The sequence below is a fragment of the Danio aesculapii genome, chromosome 23, assembly GCF_903798145.1.
Source record: "Danio aesculapii chromosome 23, fDanAes4.1, whole genome shotgun sequence".
NCBI classification, from domain to species: Eukaryota; Metazoa; Chordata; class Actinopteri; order Cypriniformes; family Danionidae; genus Danio; species Danio aesculapii.
This window is the reverse complement of record NC_079457.1, coordinates 799366-822694: the sequence shown is the minus strand read 5'-3', so window position 1 is coordinate 822694 and position 23329 is coordinate 799366. Positions and strand designations below refer to the sequence as shown.

Below are 23329 nucleotides of genomic sequence, written 5' to 3'. Positions count from 1 at the left end.
GCAGTAATCCGATAAACTGGTGAAATAATGTGATGTGACACAGGTGATGTCCACAGATGATTGTGATGATGATTTGGTACAAAAGCAGCATCAGTAAAGGTCTAGTCCTTTAGGAGCAAAGATGGGCCGAGGATCGCCAGTTTGACAACAAATACAAGAGGAAATGAGTGAACTGTTTAAACACAATGTTCCTCAGAGAAAGAGAGGAGGACATGTGGATATTTCACCTTCAACAGTGCAGAACATCATTAAAGATTGAAGAATCTGGAGGAGTTTCAGTGCTTAAAGGACAAGAGCGCAAGCCTAAGCTGAACAACTGTGACCTCCGATCCCACAGGGGGCGCTGCATCAAGAATCCTCATTCATCTATAAGCTAGATCACCACATGGGCTCAGGACTACTGCGGTAAACCTTTGTCAAGCACCTAAATACAGAGTTACATCCACAAACGCCAGTTAAAACTGTAATGTGCCATATGGAAGCCCTATGTTAACAGTGTCCAGAAGCGCTTCTCTGGGCTGGGAGGTATCTGGGATCGACCATCACACAGAGGAAACGTGTACTGTGCTCAGATGAATCAGTGTTTCAGGTAAAGGTAACTTGCACTTCTGTGATGCTCCATTAATGCTGAACAGTACAGAGAGATTGTGGAGCACAATATGCTGCCTTTTTCTCCAGGGACCCCCATGCAGACTTCAACAAGTCCTGCTGCAGAGGAAGAGCATACAGGTACTGGACTGGTCTGCCTGCAGTCCCGACCTGTCTCCAATAGAGAACGTGTGGTGCATTTTGAAGCGCAAAATGCAACAGTGAAGACCCCGTACTGTTGCCCACCTTAAGACTTGTTTGCAGGAGGAATGGGACAGAATCACACCTGAAACTCTTCATCACTTGGTGTCTTCAGTCCCTAAACGTCTTTAAGTGTTGTGAAGAGCAATAGAAACATTACAGAGTGGGAAATGCGTTACTGACACTACTGTGTATGAAATGTGCTGCAAAAACCAAAACTGGAATGCGTGTGGTCCTGACTTTTCTGATTTGGGGTTATAATTTATTTATTTATTTACCCAGCACTATTTACATCCAGAGTGTGTGTGTGTGTGTGTGTGTGTGTGTTCAGTCCTCCAGCAGTATGGAGTGCTCCTGAGCGATGGCCGCCAGCTCCTTCAGGAACTCCGCGAACAGAACCGTCGCAAACACTCGACTGCGCAAATGTGGAGGGAATTTAGGACACGGAGGGAGAGGTGTGTGTGGACGACTGGAGACGTGCAGAGGTGTGTGTGGACGACCGGAGACGTGTGTGTTCACGAACCATCCAGATCTGATCTCCTGCAGCTGAACATCGCTCTCTGACAGAGGACAGACAGAGGAGACTGGTTAACAGGAGAAACACACACACACACACACATACAAATGAACACAGATACACGCTAATGCACACAAACTTATGCACACACACACACACACACACACACACACACACTTATGCACACACTAATGCACACACACACACATACACACACACACACACCCTAATGAACACTGATACACACTAATGCACAAACACTTATGCACACACACACACTTATGCACTTACTAATGCACACACACTTATGCATAAACACACACACACACACACACTAATGAACACAGATACACACTAATGCACACAAACATACACACTAATGCACACACACAGAAACACACACTAATGCACACACAGACACACAGTCACAAGCACACACACAACATACACACACACATACACACACACACACACACACACACACACACACTAATGCACACACATATGCATAAAAACACATACACATACACACACACACACACACAAAGGCACAAGGCATACACACTAATGCGCACACGCATGCAAATACAAATACACACACTAATGCACATACACATAGGCTACAAACACACAGACACACACACACTAATGCACACACACATAGTCACAAACACACAGACACAGACACACACACACACACACACACACACACACACACACACACGCACACAGACACACACACACACACACACACACACCCTGCTCCTTTAAGGCCTGGTCTTTGAGCAGCAGGTACTGTGCAGATTCTCGAGCCACATCAGGAAACTCCGGATGAGCCGCGGCGTAGAGCTCAATCTGAGAGCCCACAGACAGCAGCACCTGACGAGAACAGCGTCAGCCGAGGGGGTCAGTTAAACAGGAGGGGGTCTATTGTCATTTCTGACTAATAAAATAAACAACACAATGTCTTCAGCTGCATCTACACTAATCCGGATACATCTGAAAACACAGATTTGGTCTAATAGCCCTCTCTTAATAACTTTCTTAACGGTGTACCTGATATAGCGAGCGTCCGCCGGCCTGCAGCGCCGCTCTGGTGTTCAGGAGGAATCCTCGCAGCAGCGGCTGTGGAAATGTGGCCAGCTGAGCTAAAATCCCCGTCACCAGCAGATTGACTTCAATGGAGTTTTCCAGCATGTTCTCCAGACGCGACAGAAGGACGCTGATGAACGGCCCTGAGGAAACACAGCGCTCTCAATACTACCATCACCTCAGCATTTGACAGTAATGGTGCTGTATGCTCATTTCTGACTCTTCTAAAGCATTGAAACACCATAACATGTGTGCAGATATTGAACCCTAGAGTGCTGTTGGGTCGTTTTTATCCACTCTGGGCTGATTTTAAGGCTTAATTTCACCTCATTCTTCTCTGTTTTTCAGCTAATGTGATGATTTTTGCTGATGAATCTTATTCTGACACATATTTTGGGAAAATTCTTTGACATTTTTCATGAACTCAACAACACACTTCAGACTGACTCTCCTTCGGCTATCTTGGTATCTGTAATGGACTTCCATTATAATCATATTTATTGATTGTAAAGCCATGACAGCAGATAATCATGCATTCTGGATTGGTGCTGGTTTCCCTGTTGGGATTAAGAGGGACAGTGTGTCATTTTTACTGTTGATTATCGGTTGCATATAGTGTAGTGTGTGTGTGTGTGTGTGTGTGTGTGTGTGTGTGTGTTGGTTTTATATTCAGATATTCAGACATTCTCCTTAATAATATCATTTCATAAAAGTATTCTTTGCAAATTCTGAATAGGAAGATAATATTAGCAGCCAATGATTATCAAAGTACAGCATTGTTTACAGTCAACTAGATAGAGTTAAGTGAAGTTTCACAAACTAATTTTGAGAGGAGCACGTGATATGACTGATTAGTCTCTCATCTACAATCAAAACTCACTATAAGTAGCCTAGCAAAACAACACTCCCTTATCTTCATTTTCTGAAGAGACCCCCATCCACCCCATCTCCCCCTTTCTTCATTTACCACGGGGAGCTCTCGAGAACCACCTGATCTCGTACTCCCCTTACATGCTCAGTTATCTCTGAGCTCCGGGTTCTCTCCTGGGACAGCATGCCAAACCTGCTAACATTTGTCCAACAATATCTAAGTGTGAACTCTTGAATGTTGTTTTGAAGTCATACTTGCATGCTAATTCTGACCGAATATTCAAATTAGCACGATAAACAATATAGAGACATTTAAATGAACTAATGTGTCCTTACACCTTAGTAACGAGTCATGTTAATAAGCATCTGTCAATCGATTCGGTAGGCAGGGAAACCGAACTCCTACGTCACGTTGTGGTGGGTCTCAAAATGGGAGGGATTTGGATCCTATTTTAACATCAGGAAATTTAAAAGAAGAGATTTATCGTGTTATTATCACTCCAATATGACCGTGGACACACTATACCTATACAGAGCTCTGTCCAAACAGCTCACAAAAGATGATTTTCATAATAGGTGCCCTTTAAATATCATTCGTATAGTGCGTCAGGACTGACCTGTAAAAGAGTTCCCGTGTTTCCTGCGGTCAGCTTTATTCAGCTCCTCCTCTTCCTCGTCTTCCTCACCGTCCTCACAGAAGGACCCGATCTCCATCTGGTCCTCGTCCTCCAGGAGATCCCGAAACCGCCGTATGCGCTCTTCATCCTCTATAAACTCGTCCTCATCTCCGCCGAGAGCCTGAATCAGATCCACACACTGAGAAATGAAATCATCCTTAACGACTTCTCTTTCATCGCCATTGAGTTGCGCAGAATCCACGTTCACATTTGCGTCACATTCCTCGTCAGTTTTCAGTGCGTCATTAACACTATCGTTATTTATATGATTCATCGCATTTACGTGATGTTTATTCAAACCATTTTTAACAATCGTCCGCCGGTCGTCACGCGCATCTTTTTGCGCGATCAAATTATACACCATAACGTCGTCCTGAAAATCCGACTCTTCGATGTATGATCCTCGAATTAGCATGATGGCACTTTTGCGCATTTCTTGTATGTGTTTTGGCGGTTCGTCGGGAATGGGATGTTCAGCATCTCCGGGGTCTGACGAAGCTTCGTAAAAGTCGTCCCATTCAAGTTCAAGGAACGTCCCGATAGAGGAGCTGCTTTCTGATGGCGGATGAGGAGTCGGAGTTTGTCGTGGAGGGATGTTATCGTTTTCATTTTCGTCTTCACACTGATCTGGGGATGGGTTGAGGCCGTCGTATGGAGCCGACCACACTGAACACGCATGCACCGATGTGCACACAGATCTGCGTGCGTCGTACAGGTACTGGAGATAGTTTCTGTCCATCACCGGCTCTGAAACTGTGATACGAGAAAATCCGACAGTATCGCTGACTGAGAACAAGTCCTCCATTCCTGAGAGAGAGAGAGAGAGAGAGAAAGAGAGAGAGCATATAACAGTTATTAGTATTATTATTTTATTTTATTTTATTTTATTTTTTTAGAATTTTTTTATTTCATTCATTATTTATATTTTTTAATATGTACTTTTATTTATTTATTTATATATTTTATTGTTGTTTTATCTATTTAAATTTTGTTTTTTATCTATGTACCATTTGGGCGGAGCTATCAGTCCTTTAGAAGGACGCTATCAGTCAATAAGGTTAGGGCTATCAATGCTTTATGGTGGGTCTATCAGCCCATTTGGGTGGGCTATCAGTTGTTTAGGGCGGAGCTATCAGTCCTTAAGGGCGGAGCTATCAGTCAATAAGGTTAGGGCTATCAGTGCTTTAGGGTGGGGCTATCAGTCATTTAGGGCGGGGCTATCAGTCATTTAGAGCGGGACTAACAGTCGTGTAGAGCAGGGGTAACAGACATTTATAGCGGGTCTATCAGGGCATATCTCTTTTCGGCCCTGCTTTCATCCAATTGTCAATCTTCCTTGATTTTGCTAGCCATGGTGGAAGATGGGCTTCCAACGATCCAATCCGTTTCCAGTGGATGAAATCCTGCACCGCTCTACATTTTATTCTCATTTCAGAACCGTTTCATTTGGATGTTTGTCACGAAAGAGGAAAAAAGGACATCTTAAATCTCTGCTTCTTTTTAAAGTATGCAAGGCTATAAATCATGTACATGATCATTTTGAAAACTCCATTACCCATGCTGCCCCTGAGCAGGCTCTCAGTGACCTTTGACCATAGGATGTAGTCTGGTTTGGGCGCGGGTGCTGGAGATGAGCAGGGTTTGGGGATGAAGAATGATGGTGTGATGGAGAGCAGAGCAGATGCACTGATGGAGTAACAGTCTCTGTGTGTCAGTCTCTGTCTCTCACTGCACGACAGGTGAACACACGGCACCAGGTACCTGCAGCACACACACACACACACACACACACAATATTATTGAAGGCAAACTATGCTAAATGTTAAATCTGATCTGAGGGACCATGCAATTTTCAAAAATAATAGTAAAAAACATTTATACATTATTTGAATACATTTAATAAGCAACTTTAAATAATTATTATAATGTTAATTCAGCATAAGAACTAATCTATTTATATCAGAGAAAGATCTACAACTGCTGTAGAGTTAGAAGAAAACATCCTTTACATTCGCCCATACTATTCCCAACAGGAAAAGGAAGTAAATACCTGAGAATTAACTGAAGCATGACGTCTTCACAATATAGACCAATCAGAGTGCGGAACAGAGCTAGAGAGACGGTACCAAGCTGAAAACACACACACACACACACACACACACACATAAAACATATGTGTGCAAATTGTAAACTGTACACACACCTTAGCAACAGATCACTATGGCAACTGCACAGCAATCTCCTAGCAACAGCTGAAAACACTATCAAAACTACTTAGCAACACATTAAACCACTTACAATACCTTAACGACTGCATAGCAACATCATAACAGCAGCCATGAACACTATAGAAGCTGCATAGCAACAAATGAAAACCAATTAGAATACCTTAGCAACTGCATAGCAACACACTAAATTTATTTTTAATACCTTAGCAACTGCATAGCAACACACTAAAACCACTTCAAACACCTTAGCAACCACATAACAAAGTCCTTGTACCAGCAGAAAACACAAGAAGCTGCATAGCAACACACTAAAACCACTTAGAATACCTTAGCAACTGCACAGCAACACAATAAATCCATTTTGAATACCTTAGCAACTGCATAGCAACATCTGAGAACACTATAGAAACTGCACAGCAACACTAACATTATCTAGAATACCATAGTAACCACATATCAATCTCCTAGCAAAAGCCGAGAGCACAATAAACTGCATTGCAACACACTAAAACCATTTCGATTACCTTAGCAACTGCATAGTAACATACTAGCAACATCTGGGAACACTATAGAAACTGCATAGCAACACACTAAAAGCACATAGAATTTCTTCGCAACCACAAAGCAACAAGCAAGAACACTAGAAGCTGCATAGCAACAAACAAAACACTTAGAATACCTTAGAAAGTGCATAGCAGTGCACTAAAACCACTTCAAACACCTTAGCAACCACATCACAAAGTCCTAGTAACAGACAAGAACACTATAGAAACTGCATAGCAACACAATAAAACCACTTTGAATACCTTAGCAGTGGCATAGTAACATACTAGAAACATCTGAGAACACCATAGAAACTGCATAGCAACAAAATAAAGCAAATAGAATTCCCTCAACCACATAGCAACAAGCAAAAACACTAGAAGCTGCATAGCAACAAACAAAACACTTAGGATACCTTAGAAAGTGCCTAACAGCGCACTAAAACCACTTCAAACACCTTAGCAACCACATCACAAAGTCCTTGTGACAGCAGAGAACACTAGAAGCTGCATAGCAACACACTAAAACCACTTAAAATACCTTAGCAACTGCATAGCAACACATTAAATCCACTTAGAATAACTTAGCAAATGCATAGCAACAAATTCATTTTGAATACCTTAGCAACTCCATAGCAACATCTGAGAACACTTTAGAAACTGCAAAACAACACATTATCTAGAATACCATAGCAACCACATAGCAATCTCCTAGCAACAGCCGAGAACACTGAAGAAACTGCATAGCAACACACTAAAAGGTCATAAAATTCCCTCACAACCGTATAGCAACAAGCAAAAACACTAGAAGCTGCATAGCAACAAACAAAACACTTAAAAAACCTTAGCAACTGCATAGCAACAGACTAAAACCACTTAGAATACCTTAGAAACTGCATAGCAACACACTAAAACCATTTAGAATACCTTAGAAACTGCATAGCAACACACTAAAACCACTTAGAATACCTTAGAAACTGCATAGCAACACACTAAAACCATTTAGAATACCTAAGCAAATGCATAGCAACGCATTAAAACCACTTCAAACACCTTAGCAACCACATCACAAAGTCTTAGTACCAGCAGAGAACACTAGCAACTGCATTGCAACACACTAATACTACTTAGTATACCTTAGCAACTGCATAGCAACATATTAGCAACATCTGAGAACACTATAGAAGCTGCACAGCAACACACTATAACCACTTCAAACACCTTAGCAACCACATCACAAAGTCTTAGTACCAGCAGAGAACACTAGCAACTACATAGCAACACACTAAAACTACTTAGTATACCTTAGCAACTGCATAGCAACATATTAGCAACATCTGAAACACTATAGAAGCTGCACAGCAACACACTATAACCACTTCAAACACCTTAGCAACCACATCACAAAGTCCTAGTACCAGCAGAGAACACTAGAAGCTGCATAGCAACACACTAAAACCACTTAGAATACCTTAGCAACTGCATAGCAACACAATAAATCCACTTAGAATACCTTAGCAACTGCATAGCAACACAATAAATCCACTCAGAATACCTTAGCAACTGCATAGCAAACCATGTAGCAATCCTATAAATTTAATTGCTAGAAGCACAGTCGCTCCTGCACACCTGAAATGGGGTGTTGATGCGGCTGACCAGCGTATCCAGGATGTTGACGTTGTCATGACGATGACGCAGGATGAAGATGAGGAAGGTCTGGAGGAGGGCGGAGTCAGAGATACTGCGCAGGAAGAGCTCCAGGTATGCCGTCGTCGTCATCACTTCCTCCAGAGTCAGCTAACCAATAGACAAAGAGCTGAGTTCAGATCGACCAATCAGAGGAGGCCAACACAAACACATGCAAACTCACCTTATGAAGAGCAGGAGCCAGAACAGGCACAAGGAAACCATTATAGATGTAGCCCAGGAGCTGATCTCTGATGGACACGTGAGCCACCTGCACACACACACACACACACACACACACACACACACACACAGGTTACTGTGATCTCCCCAGTCAGTCTATGAAATTATGAACATATAAAATGGCATACGTGTAGTGATGAATAATTATATATTAATTTATGCAGAATTAGCTGGAGTGGATTATATTTTAATAATAAAAATCCTTAAACAATATTTAAACCTAAAATTACCATTAAGACTTAAAACAGATCAGATGAATGAATAAATAGAAATATGAAATAGAAATATACTGCTCTTTAATGCAAATGTCTAATCAGCCAATCACATGGCAGCAGCTCACTGCATTTAGGCATGTAGACATGGTCAAGACGATCTGCTGCAGGTCAAAGTGAGCATCAGAATGGGGAAGAAAGGGGATTTAAGAGACTTTGAACGTGGCATGGTTGTTGGTGCCAGACGGGCTGCTCTGAGTATTTCAGAAACTGCTGATCTACTGGGATTTTCACGCACAACCATCTCTAGGGTTTACAGAGAATGGTCCGACAAAGAGGAAATATCCAGTGAGCGGCAGTTCTGTGGGCGCAAATGCCTTGTTGATGCCAGAGGTCAGAGGAGAATGGCCAGACTGGTTCCAGCTGATAGAAAGCCAACAGTAACTCAAATAAGCACTCGTTACAACCGAGGTCTGCAGAAGAGCATCTCTGAACACACAACACGTCCAACCTTGAGGCGGATGGGCTACAGCAGCAGAAGACCACACCGGGTGCCGCTCCTGTCAGCTAAGAACAGGAAACTGAGGCTACAATTCACACAGGCTCACCAAAACTGGACAATAGAAGATTGGAGAAACGTTGCCTGGTCTGATGAGTCTCCATTTCTGCTGCCACATTCGGATGGTCGGGTCAGAATTTGGCCTCAACAACATGAAAGCATGGATCCATCCTGCCTTGTATCAGTGGTTCAGGCTGGTGGTGGTGGTGTAATGGTGTGGGGGAGATTTTCTTGGCACACTTTGGGTCCATCAGTACCAATTGAGCATGGTGTCAACGCCACAGCCTACTTGAGTATTGTTGCTGACCATGTCCATCCCTTTATGAGCACAGTGTCTCCATCTTCTGATGGCTACTTCCAGCAGGATAACGCACCATGTCATAAAGCACCAATCATCTCAGACTGGTTTCTTGAACATGACAATGAGTTCACTGTGCTCAAATGGCCTCCACAGTCACCAGAGCTCAATCCAATAGAGCACCTTTGGGATGTGGTGGAACGGGAGATTGGCATCATGGATGTGCAGCCGACAAATCTGCAGCAACTGTGTGATGCTATCATGTCAATATGGAGCAAAATCTCTGAGCAATATTTCCAGTAGCTTGTTGAATCTATGACACGAAGGGTTAAGGCAGTTCTGGAGGCAAAAGAGGTAAGGTGTACCTAATAAAGTGGCCAGTGAGTGTATATCAAAACAATATAATTAAAATATGATTAATAAATTAAAAAGCACAATAATATGAGTTTTTATAAATTTGATAATATGAATAGAATAGAAGTCCTAATTGTATGACAATCATTTTTAATTTAAAACACATTTATATTAATATATATATGTATCATAATTCATCCATTCATTCATTTTCTTTTCAGCTTAGTCCTTTTATTAATCTGGGGTCGCCGCAGCGGAATGAACCCTCAACTTATCCACCATATGCTTTGCACTTCCAGCTGCAACCCATCACTGGGAAACACTCATACATACTCATTCACACGTAGACGGTGTGCTACCCACTGCGCCACTGTCCCACCCCTCATATCATATATTAAAAAAAATAATTTAAACTACTAAAATAATACTACTAAAAAATATATTTCAATATGAATATAAATATTATCAATTAAATAAGTAGATGTCTGGGTGATGTTATTTACTATTAGTATTGGGAATAAAGTGTGTGAAGGTGATGTTGGTGAAGTGTCACCTTGCAGACGGTGCTGCAGAAGTGCAGTGAGTTGAGGAACTGGAGCAGCGCTGGAACCTGCAGCCAATCCTGCTCCTCCAAACAGAACCAGCCATCACTGTAGACCTCCAGCTTAGCAGGAAGACCAGAATACAGACCACTCAGACCAGTAGCCAACACCTACACACACACGCACACACACGCACACACACACACACACACACACACACACACACGCACACACACGCACACACACACACACGCACACGCACACACACACACAAACACACACACACGCATACACACACACACACACACACACACACACACACACACACACACACACACACAAAACACATTAAGCACATTAATACACACACACATATATATGTATGATGATCAGTTAATTATTTACTCTGTGTGTTTGTGTATGAGAAAGAGATGGAGAATGTGTGTGTGTTGTATTCAAAAGCACATGGGTTTATTTGGGTCAGAGCAAAAACACACATTACCCATAATCCATCAGCAAAACCCTACACACACAATCCTGAGACGGGGATTAAAATCTACTACAGATTAATAGATACAGAGAAAAACAGACACACACACACACACACATTTCTCAAACCACTTTGAACAGCATAGCAACGTCGTAGAAAACACATAGGGAACTTTTGCAACAGGTAACAAAACACACACAGTTTTGAACAGCTTAGTAACTGTATAGCAACACCCTAGCAACCACTCAGAACATTACTATTACTGTGTAGCAATGAACCTAAATCACTTTAAACAGCATAGCAACCACGTAAGATCCTTTAGCAACAATATAACAATGCACAGTTTTGAACAGCTTAGTAACTGCATAGCAACACCCTAGCAACCTCCCACAACATTACAGCAACTGTATAGCAATAAACCCAAACCACTTTGAACAGCATAGCAACGTCCTAGCAACAGCATAGGATACATTTGTAACAGGGTAACAAAACAAACAGTTTTGAACAGCTTAGTAACTGCACAGCAACACTCTAGCAACCATTTTGAACATAAAAGCAACTCTAGAGCAATGGACCTAAACCACATTAAACAGCATAGCAACCATATAGGATACTTTTGCAACACTGTAACAATGCACAAACAATTTTAAACAGCATAGTAACTGCACAGCAACACCCTAGCAACCATCCAGAACATTACTATTACTGTATAGCAATGAACCTAAACCACTTTGAACAGTATAGCAATGTCATAGCAACCACATAGGATACTTCTGCAACAGTGTAACAAGACAACGTTTTGAACAGCATAGTAACTGCATAGCAACACCCTAGCAACCACCCTGAACATTACAGTAACTCTATAGCAATACAACTAAACTATTTTAAACAGGATCATAGCAACCACATAAGATACATTTGTAACAGGGTAAAAAAAACACGTAGTTTTGAACAGCTTAGTAACTGCACAGCAACACCCTAGCAACCATCCAGAACATTACTGTTACTGTATAGCAATAAATCTAAATCACTTTGAACAGCATAGCAACATCATAGCAACCACATAGGATACTTTTGCAACAGTGTAACAAAACAAACCGTTTTGAACAGCATAGTAACTGCATAGCAACACCCTAGCAACCACCCAGAACGTTACTGTTACTGTATAGCAATAAATCTAAATCACTTTGAACAGCATGGCAACATCCTAGCAACCACATGGGATTACTTTGCAACGGTGTAACAAAAACACACAGTTTTAAACAGCTTAGTAACTGTAAAGCAACACCCTAGCAACCACCCAGAATATTACAGCAACTGTATATCAATAAACCCAAATCACTTTGAACAGCAAAGCAACGTTATAGCAAACAACCACACAGGATAATTTTGCAACAGTGCAACAAAACACACACGGTTTTGAACAGCATAGTAACCGCATAGCAACACCCTAGCAACCCCCCCTTTCCTCAAATCCCCATTAATGAGCCTCACCGGGCAGAAGTAGGTGTTCTCCACGATGTGTTTGGCCACCAGGCTGTTCTGCGCCGACAGGCTCATGATGAGAGTGAGGGCATCTCTGGCCTGCGTGCCCACCGTCCCGTCACGGTGGATGAACGGAATCAGAAGAGAGAAGATCAGAAAGTTTGTCGCTCCCTGATCTTGACTACTGTGGAAAAACAGCTCCAGCACTGAGGCATCTTTCACCAGCACACGACACAGCTGATTCAGGAGGGAAACCAGTTCTGTTTCCACTGCAGAGCTACTGATGGTGGCCTGAGTGGGCCCCATGGTACAGGAGGGCCCCGCGGTGCAGGTGGGCCCCATCGCGGAGCTGCAACTACTAGCCTGAATGGGCCCCATGGCACAGGAGGGCCCCATCGCAGAGCTGCATTTCCCGGAGGCTGCAGGACCCACAGTGGAGGAGCTGGAACACGCCGCCAGCAGCATCATCAGAGGTTTAAGGATGGGTTTGTGGTGCAGTAGTGGCTGTTTGGCTTGAGCCACCAGCATCTTATACATGCGCAGCTGCTCCAGCTTCATGTCGTCGGTGAACTCGCGCCGCAGGCTCCACAGAAACAGCTTCTCCATCACGTTCTCCACCACAACGAACTCCAGGATGGTCCCCATGGCTCCGCCCTGACCACACTCCTCCTCCATCAGCAGGAACAGCATGTGCTCCACGTAGTTCTGCACGGCGCTCGCCTCGTCGCCAGGAATTGGACCGAACCGCAGGCCACTCCCGCTCCTGGACAGACCAACGCCAGCGCAGCGCACCGGGTCATGCTTCTCCAAGATTCTCAAAACCTGCCAAACAGAGAAGAGGTAATGTTACTTTTATGATATCATACTAGGACTACATTTAGATTACTTTTATGGCAATGCAATCTGACTACTTTTGGATTACATTTAGATTACTTTTATGGCAATGCAATCTGACTACTTTTGGATTACATTTAGATTACTTTTATGGCAATGCAATCTGACTACTTTTGGATTACATTTAGATTACTTTTATGGCAATGCAATCTGACTACTTTTGGATTACATTTGATTACATTTATGGCATTGCAATCTGACTACTTTTGGATTACATTTAGATTACTTTTATGGCAATGCAATCTGACTACTTTTGGATTACATTTGATTACATTTATGGCATTGTAATCTGACTACTTTTGGATTACATTTAGATTACTTTTATGGCAAAGCAATTTGACAACTTTTTGATTAGATTTAGATTACTTATATGACAACACAATCTGACTACTTTTGGATTACAATTTGATTATGTTTATGGCAATGCAATCTGACTGCTTTTGAATTACATTTAGATTACTTTTATGGCAATGTAATCTGACTACTTTTGGATTACATTTACATTACTTTCATGGCAATGTAATCTGACTACTTTTGGATTACATTTAGATTACTTTTATGGCAATGCAATCTGACTACTTTTGGATTACAATTAGATTACTTTTATGGCAATGCAATCTGACTACTTTTGGATTACATTTAGATTACTTTTATGGTAGCTTAATCAGACCATTTTTGGATTACAATAATGACTACAGTTGGATTACATTTAGATTACCTTTGCGCAAACCCTTATTTGAGATCACAAATATTGAAGTAGGACAGTCTTGTTCTATTTGACAGAAATATGTGATGTTGCTAAGTGTTCTTAGACACTATCCATAACCATAACAGTAATTTATTGGGAAAGTTATAAATGAATCCATATGACATAAATATGATTGTATAAATGTAAATGATGCCTGTATACCTGCGTCCAGTGGTTTTTGAAGACGATCATGCATGTTTCTGGATCAACACCCTTCAGTGTCAGCATTCGCCCTCCATTACTGCCGGACACCACTGATGCCAACATGCTGACGGAGAGCAAAAACTACACCATCATGTCTTCATCATCATCTCCATCTCTCCGCTTTCAGCACAAATGACCTGCAGAGGCACGGGTGACATGTTTCAGAAGTAAATAATATCAATAACATCTCAAAATGATTTGGGACTTGAAACAACACAAAAACTAAGCATTTTTTGCAGTGTGACTTACAAATGAGCTTAAAAGAAGCACTTCAAATCATCAGAGAGTCCAGCAGTATATAAATGTTATGATATGTCTGAGTTACTAAATATACAAGTCTGCATGTTGTTTTGATTGTTAGTTTGTTTTGTGAATGAAATGGTCTGTGCTTTTCTGCTGTTCTTGACCAATAGAGCAGGAAGAGTGTTTCTCCACCCGGCGCTACAGGGTGGAGGACTGCGCTCCGACATTCCCAACATTCCTCTGCATTCCTGGGAAATCTCACCTCAGTACAGCCATGACCAGCAGACGACCACTGAGAGAGAGAGAGAGAGTGAGAGAGAGAGAGGGGGAGAGAGTCAGCCGGTGGACAGAAGTAATCAGAAACATTATTACATTATTACAGTATATGCCATCTAAATATGTCTACATCTCAATGTATTTCATTTTACATAAATATTTTAATACATGTATATATGCATTATATACAGTATACACTATTTTGTTCATGGGATGGATGGATGGATGTATGGATAAACTGATGGATGGACGGACGGATTTATGGATAGATAGACTGATGGACGGATGGATGATGGATGGAGAGACCGATGGATAGATAGATTTATGGATGGATAGATGGATGGATGGACAGAATGATGGAAGGATGGATAGACAGATGAACGGATGGATGAATGGACGGATGTATGGATGGATAGATGGACAGATGGATTCAAACAGATGGATGGTGAGATAGATGAATAGATGGATGATCAGATGGATGGATGGATGGATGGACGGACATTGTTGGATGAATGGATGGATAGACAAATTGGTGAATGAATGGGTGGGTGGGTGGGTTGGATGCATGGATGAATGGATTGATGTATAAATGGATGACTGGTGGATGGATTGGTGGTTGGATAGATGGACAGATTAATAGAAGGATGGATGGATAGATTGATGGATAAACAGATTGATGGATAGACAGATTGATGGATGGATGGATGGATGGGTGAATGGATGGATAGATTGATGGATGGACAGATTGATAGATGGATGGACAGATTGGGGGTTGAATTGATGGATGGACAGATTGGGGGTTGAATTGATGGATGGACATATTGATGGATGGATGATAGATTGGTCAATGGATGGATGGATGGATGGTAGATGGATGGATGAATGGGTGAATGGATAGATTGATGGATGGACAGATTGGTGGTTGAGGTGATGGATAGATTGATGAATGGAAAGATTGATGGATGGATGATAGATTGGTGGATGGATGAATGGATGGACGGATGGATGGATAGATTGATAAATGGACAGATGGATAGATTGATGGAAAGATTGGTGGATAAATTGATGGATAGATTGATAGATGGACAGATTTATGAATGGATTATAGATCGGTGGATTGATGGATGGATGGGCAGATGGGTGGATAGGTGGATAGATTGATGGATGGACAGATTGATGGGTGGATGGACAGATTGGTGGTTGAATTGGTGGATGGATTGGTGGATGGACAGATTGATGGATGGATGGATGGATGGATGGATGGATGGATGGATGATAGACTGATGGATGGACGGACGGACAGATGGATGAATGGATTGATGTATGGATGTATGGATAGAGTGACGGATGGAGGGATAATGGATAGATGGATGGAAAGACAGATAGACAAACAGATGGATGGTGAGATAGATGAATGGATAGATGATCAGATAGATGGATGGACAGACATTGCTAAATGAATGGAGATAGATTGGTGGATGGATGGATGGATGGATATATTGATGGGTAGATGGATGGATGGGTGGATGGATGGATTGATGGATAGATTAATGGATGGATGATAGATTGGTGGATGGATGGATGGATGGGTAGATGGATGGATGGGTGAATGGATGGATTAATGGATGGGTAATAGATTGGTGCATGGATGGATGCATGGACAGATTGGTGGATGGATGTGTGGATGGACAGATTGATGGATGGTTGTTAGACAGACACTGAAAGAGGAAACTAAACCAGATGTGAGTGATTAAAGCAGCCCATAATAATCTGCAATAATCAGCTGATGTGTGCAGCTCCATCAGGCTCTCACCAGGCTACCCACAATGCACTTCTGCAGGTTTGTGTTGAGTTCAGTTCATCAAACCACACACACACACACACACACACACACACACACACACACACACACACACACACACACACACACACACACACACACACACACAGAAATCCAGCAGCACTAATCCGCTGCAGAGCACCGGCACTATCCCATAATAATCAGCCGCGGTTTCATTTCCGCCGCTAAAGAGGATTGATGACTGACGGAGAGACACACGCGTCTTACACTGGTTTACTGTCTGCCTGTCGTTTCACTGCATGTTTGATCATGGAGCACGTCAGTCTGTATTTTACTGATATATTTTACTGAATGTTTTCCTCCACTTGTAGGATTTTCTGTCCATCTCTGTTTGCTTTATAAGGCTCTGTTGCTTTGAACACAACGCCTGTGTGTTTGTGTGTGTACAGCTGTTTTGATAATACACAGTATTATGTACATGTTGTTGACATTTCGATTGAAGATTTCATTGAAATAATCTGTAAATTCAGCAAAAATAATATGATTAATGATTTAGGTTCCAGTAATGATCCTAAAGCTAAATTTGAATAAAGAGAATAGCTTTGGCCCATAGTCATTGATGATGATGATTATAGACTTAATGAGCTTTCATTCTTAAGCTTTTTTTTTTTATAATTAATTTTTTTAGGGGTTTTCACCCCTATTGTGATAGGACAGTGGAGATTTTACAGACAGGAAAGCGTGGGGAGCAGAGATAGGGGAAGGGTCGGCAAAGGACCCCGAGCTGGGAATTGAACCCGGGTCGCCGCGAACACCTAGGTACCACGTGTCGACGCACCAACCACAAGGCTTTTGGCGCCAACTCATTCTTAAGCTTTAAGTGTTTAAGCGTATGAAAATTTCATCCATTTGGACATTAATAAACAAACAAACAAACAAATAAAAAGAAATAAATATTCATTAATTCCTTTTCCTTCCACTTAGTCCCTTAATTCATCAGGGATCGCCACAGCGGAATGAACCCCCAACTATTCCAGCATATGTGTTACACAGGGGATGCCCTTTCAGCTGCAACATATCACTGGGAAGCATCCATACACACTTATTCACACACACACTCATACACTATGGCCAGTTTAGTTCATCAATTCCCCTATAGCGCATGTGTTTGGACTGTGGGGGAAACCAGAGCACCTTGAGGAAACCCGGGGAGAACATGCAAACTCCACACAGAAACACCAACTGACCCAGCCAGGACTCGAAGCAGCAACCTTCTTGCTGTGATAACACAGTGTGACACCACCAATCAATCAATCAATCAATCAATCAATCAATCAATCAATCAATCAATCAATCAATCAATCAATCAATCAATCAGTGGTCCAAAGTTGCCCTTAGAATCTGGTTTAAAGAGTGTAATTCTCCACTGCTTGAAAAACAGTCTGGATTGATTAAATGGGTAGCATTTGACCCTGACTTTAAACCAGCTAAAATCGATGGGAGATTTCAAGCTTGGTATAGGTTTGGCATCACTTTTAGTTTAATTTCCTCAAATGAGGAATTAGATAGCTTCCAGAAAATCTCAGATATGTATGGTCTGGACAAATTTGATATCTTTATTTACCTGCAAACCAGGACCCTACTTTAATAGCGAGATTAGATGCTTGGAGAGCCATCCCCCTAACTTAATTGACTTAGTTATTGACATCTACAAGAACAAAGACAATAGGAGACTTGTTTCAAAACTGTATTCTGCCATCCAATCCACCAAGGAAGACTCAACAAATGGCATCAGACTAAAATGGGAGAGAGAATCCAACCTAGTTATCTCAGAGGAAGATTGGTTGAATATCTGCTCAGTGCAGGCCACCTCTTCCAGCTCTGGTATGTGGAGAGATTTCTGCTGGAGGAATCTTACCAGATACTTTATAACCCCAAGTTAACATGCAGGCAAACACGGGAGAAGGGCAGGGGACAGTGCTGGAGGAAATGTGGAGAAGACTTGGCAAACCACTTTCACATATTTTGGAGTTGCCCATCCATTCAGTCATGCTGGCAGGACGTAATGCAAGTAATGCGAAATATTTTTGGTGATGATGTGGATTTTTCTTTTACAACAATTTATCTGGGAAATATTGCAGCCAACTTAATGGTAAAAGACTAATATTTATTAAAAATACCCCTAGCAACCAGTAAGAAAACTGTGACTCGAAAGTGGCTACAACTGGAACCCCCTACAAAATGTGAATGGTTGGATATCATATCTAATGTTCAAAATATGGAGAGGATGACTTTATCTTTAAAACTACAAATAGACCTGCAATATTGGGAGAAATGGATTGTACTTATGCCTTTACACAGTGCAATCTGATTTCTATATGTATTTGTTAATGTGACCTGTAAGGAAATATACGACCAGTCAACTGTTCATTTAAGTTCCGGTGTTTTATTATACTACTTATTTTATTTATTTATTTATTTATTTTAATCTATTATTTGTAATTTTTCCTTGTTTTTTTCCTTAAAAAAGAGAAATAAAAATAAAGTATAAAAATCAATCAATCAATCAATCAATCAATACTTTTCCTAGTTGCATCTGTTTAATGTTATTTAAATAAGACTTTTATTTAAACAAGATAAAAAAATGCATTTACTCACTTTGCTCAGGATAAATCAGCACAAATCAGTTTAGCGTGTGAAAAACATTTACATTTATTGAGTTAAAAAATACTGAGGTTAAATTACTGAACAATCACTTTGTAAATATTCATAATAATACAATAACTTAATTAATTTGTGGGCGTGACAGTGGCTCAGTGGTGTTGCTCTGTGTCCTCACAGTAAAGCTGCAGTCACGCTGGACTTTTCTCCCTATAGACTTCCATTCATATGCACGCGAATGCGTCAGATCGGAAACGCAGGGTCATGCGACAAGTTTCGCAGTTCGCTTGGTGCAAAGTTCAAGCTTGGTGAACTCTGACCTGCGAAATCGCATCACTTGACTGCGTGAGACCAATCAAGGATCAAACATGTCCTCTCTGAATAAAAATTGAAAATATGGACCAATCGCTTGATTTTTAAAAACAAATGTCTAATCATCTTGTTTAATCCCGCCCCTTTTCACAGCGAGAAATGAGAAATATAAAAAGCTATTATACAAATATGCATCACTTTATTAGTTGATGTTGTAACAAAGTAATACAAGGACATTGACATTTAATATACAATTCACATGCAGTTTTTAGGCTAGCAAACAACAAACTGATGTTAACTTGCAGGGATCAGACAGTCTGGAACCATATATACTATAATAAATACTGTACAGAAAATGCTTTTCTAATATTAATAGAATCTGAAAAGCAGAGCAAGATTAATCTCCATTTCTGTCCCAGTTTGCAGATAATCTGAAGTTTTCAAAGCTTATCTTGCAAATCTTATCTGATCTACTGTATGTCTGACTAGACACTAATCATCAGTATCTTATTTGTGAAGAAAATCACAACCCACATGACAAAAAACACTGTAGTAATTTATAGTAAATAGTGTTTTTGCTATAGTAAAGTGCATTATACTGTATATATTATAGTATCTACAACTCTTTGTTAATGAATGCTGCAGCATACTGTTGTATTAACTATAGTGAACTGATCAACTGTAATAAATACTGTAGTATGCTTTAGTTTTTACTACAGTAAACAGTGCTCTATTGTAGTAAAATATACCCTATAGTTGTAGAAAACTAGTATTGTGTCATTTGTTTATATTACTGTAGTTGTTGTGTTACCATAGCAACTGTAGAATCACCACAACAGATCAATTGATATAGCTCTTGTGTTACCATAGCAACTGTAGAATCATCACAACAGATCAATTGATATGGTTCTTGTGTTACCACAGCAACTGTAGAATCACCACAACAGATCAATTAATATAGTTCTTGTGTTACCACAGCAACTGTAGAATCACCACAACAGATCACTTGATATAGTTCTCGTGTTACCATAGCAACTGTAGAATCACCACAACAGATCAATTACTATAGTTCTTGTGTTACCATAGCAACTGTAAAATCACCACAACAGATCAATAATATAGTTCTTGTGTTACCATAGCAACTGTAGAATCACCACAACAGATCAATAATATAGTTGTTGTGTTACCATAGCAAGTGTAGAATCACCACAACAGATCAATAATATTGTTCTCGTGTTACCATAGCAACTGTAGAATCACCACAACAGATCAATAATATAGTTCTTGTGTTACCATAGCAACTGTAAAATCACCACAACAGATCAATTGATATAGCTCTTGTGTTACCATAGCAACTGTAGAATCACAACAGATCAATTAATATAGTTCTTGTGTTACAATAGCAACTGTAGAATCACCACAACAGATTACTTGATATGGTTCTCGTGTTACCATAGCAACTGTAGAATCACCACAACAGATCAATAATATAGTTCTTGTGTTACCATAGCAACTGTAGAATCACTACAACAGATCAATTGATATAGCTCTTGAGTTACCATAGCAAGTGTAGAATCACCACAACAGGTCAATTAATATAGTTCTTGTGTTACCATAGCAACTGTAGAATCACCACAACAGATCAATAATATAGTTCTAGTGTTACCATAGCAACTTTAGAATCCCCACAACAGATCGATTACTGTAGTTGTTGTGTTACCATAGCAACTGCAGAATCACCACAACAGATCAATTAATATAGTTCTAGTGTTACCATAGCAACTGCAGAATCACCACAACAGATCAATTAACATAGTTCTAGTGTTACCATAGCAACTGTAGAATCACAGATCAATTCATGTACTTTACATCAGTATTTTTAATGTCTGAATGTGACATCTGTACTTTTAATATAAAAATTATGATTTTTAACTACATTCTGAAAAATAAAATGTAGACAAATCTTACAAATAACTGACAAGAAATGGTAAGTAGTAACACATTAAAATAATTGTTGAAATCTTAATTATCAAAGGTTAATTACTTATTAATATTAATACCTTTACTTGCAACATCCACAAAAAATGTTATATATTTAGTAATAACATTATTAAAATAATAAAAAATTAAGTAATAAAATATTTGTAGTAATAGGTAATAAAAGTAATACACTTACCGTGGCTTTATTAATTCAATACTTCAGGTTTTGTTTTGTTGTTTGTCCAATGCGAAAAGTGTTTTTGAATCATACCATAGTGAAGTACTTGAATTAACCTGTTGTGTTCATTTTAAAGTTGCTAAGTTAACAAAACTATAGTAATATAAACAAATTACACAATAATGTCGTATTGTACAACTTAAAGGTATGTTATACTACAATACACCACAGTTTGCTGTAGTAAAATCTAACGTATACTATTACACAGTTGACTAAAGTTAATACTACAGTATGCTGGAGCATTCATGAAAGAGTTGTAGACACTATACAGTATAATACAGTGTACTGTAGCACAATAGCCTAGCATTTACTATAAATGACTACAGTATTTTTCATGATGGCTGAAACTCACCAGAGCTCCTGTAGTGACGCAGGTTTACTGTATCGCTATAAAGCTGACTCGTAATTCCCGCCATCATCTGAAGGATCCATAGTTCATGAGTTCTCCCATTAAATCGGTTTATTAATATAAAAGTTGTTAAATGATGACCCACCGGCGTTCATGAGTTGACAAACACACCGTCCGAGCCGAACACACAAAGCAACTCAGCAGAGCAAAACACTCGCAGAGATTATAGAGTGATTACAGCAGCGTGTGTGCGTGTGTGTGTGTGTGTGTGTGCAAAGCCTGCCCCTTTAAAGCCTTTAATGACAGCTGTCATTTGTTGTGTGCTGATTTATAAACGCTATGAATGCAGAATAAAACCCTTGATCCTCGAATAAAACCGATTTTAAAGGACAAAGGTTTAGGCGTCCATCAGACATGCGCAAATTACCGGGTTCATTATATAGGCCCATGTCTCTCAGAAAGACGTGTAATGTTTAAAGGAAACTATTGTTAGTTTATTGCTGATATTCACATTTACACGTTCAAAAACACACAAAACACTTGCAACAAAAGTTAGCGAGACAGAAACGCGAGCAACAGCGACACGGCGTGGACATTTGCGCATCTTCCACAAAATGTCCTGTGAAATTAAAACAAGGTTTTTAAGATATTAATAGGTACTTTAAATATTGTACACTATATTAAATACTATTATACTTTAGTTATAATATATATATATATATATATATATATATATGTATAGTTTTAAATGTGCTGTAGTCTATGTAAGTTTTTGACTCTTCTGCATCAGATATTTCAGAACCACGCTCAGTGAACATTCATGTTTATCTATAAATGCTGAAGTCAGATATTCTGCTTTGAGAATGTGTGTTAGATGCCGGAACGACTGTCTTTGTTTCAATAGTATCTGGATGCAGCCTTTATGATGCAAGCTGAGATTGCATCACTGCAACGTCAGACACAATGCACTTAAATTGAGCGAGTGACGTCACTGTGAGGGGTAGGGTTAGGGGTGAGGTTAGGTGAGCCCATTAAAAAG

At 40.3% G+C, this 23329-nt stretch overlaps 1 protein-coding gene across 1 annotated transcript; it reads right to left on the bottom strand.

Moving 5' to 3' along the window:
• Nucleotides 1-1097: 1097 nt before the first annotated feature.
• On the bottom strand, nt 1098-22464 carry LOC130217249 (FHF complex subunit HOOK-interacting protein 1A). Its single transcript, XM_056449320.1, has 13 exons — nt 22294-22464; nt 14936-14965; nt 14389-14567; nt 12594-13406; nt 10621-10779; nt 8586-8672; nt 8345-8512; nt 5996-6075; nt 5501-5706; nt 3886-4752; nt 2363-2541; nt 2065-2185; nt 1098-1349 (listed from the first exon to the last, which is right to left on the bottom strand). Exons 3-13 carry the CDS (start codon nt 14491-14493, stop codon nt 1117-1119), a joined length of 3018 nt encoding a protein of 1005 aa, XP_056305295.1. The 5' UTR covers nt 14494-14567; nt 14936-14965; nt 22294-22464; the 3' UTR covers nt 1098-1116.
• Nucleotides 22465-23329: the final 865 nt, after the last annotated feature.

Bases quoted from the DNA above. Each gene is read 5' to 3' on its own strand.
- LOC130217249 (XM_056449320.1), bottom strand. From the start codon at position 14,493: ATGTTGGCATCAGTGGTGTCCGGCAGTAATGGAGGGCGAATGCTGACA. The intron at 10,780-12,593 runs GTGAGGCTCATT...GTGTGTGTGTAG, and splicing joins AGAACACCTACTTCTGCCCG to GTGTTGGCTACTGGTCTGAG. The intron at 8,673-10,620 runs GTGACACTTCAC...GTGTGTGTGCAG, and splicing joins TCTGCAGCACCGTCTGCAAG to GTGGCTCACGTGTCCATCAG.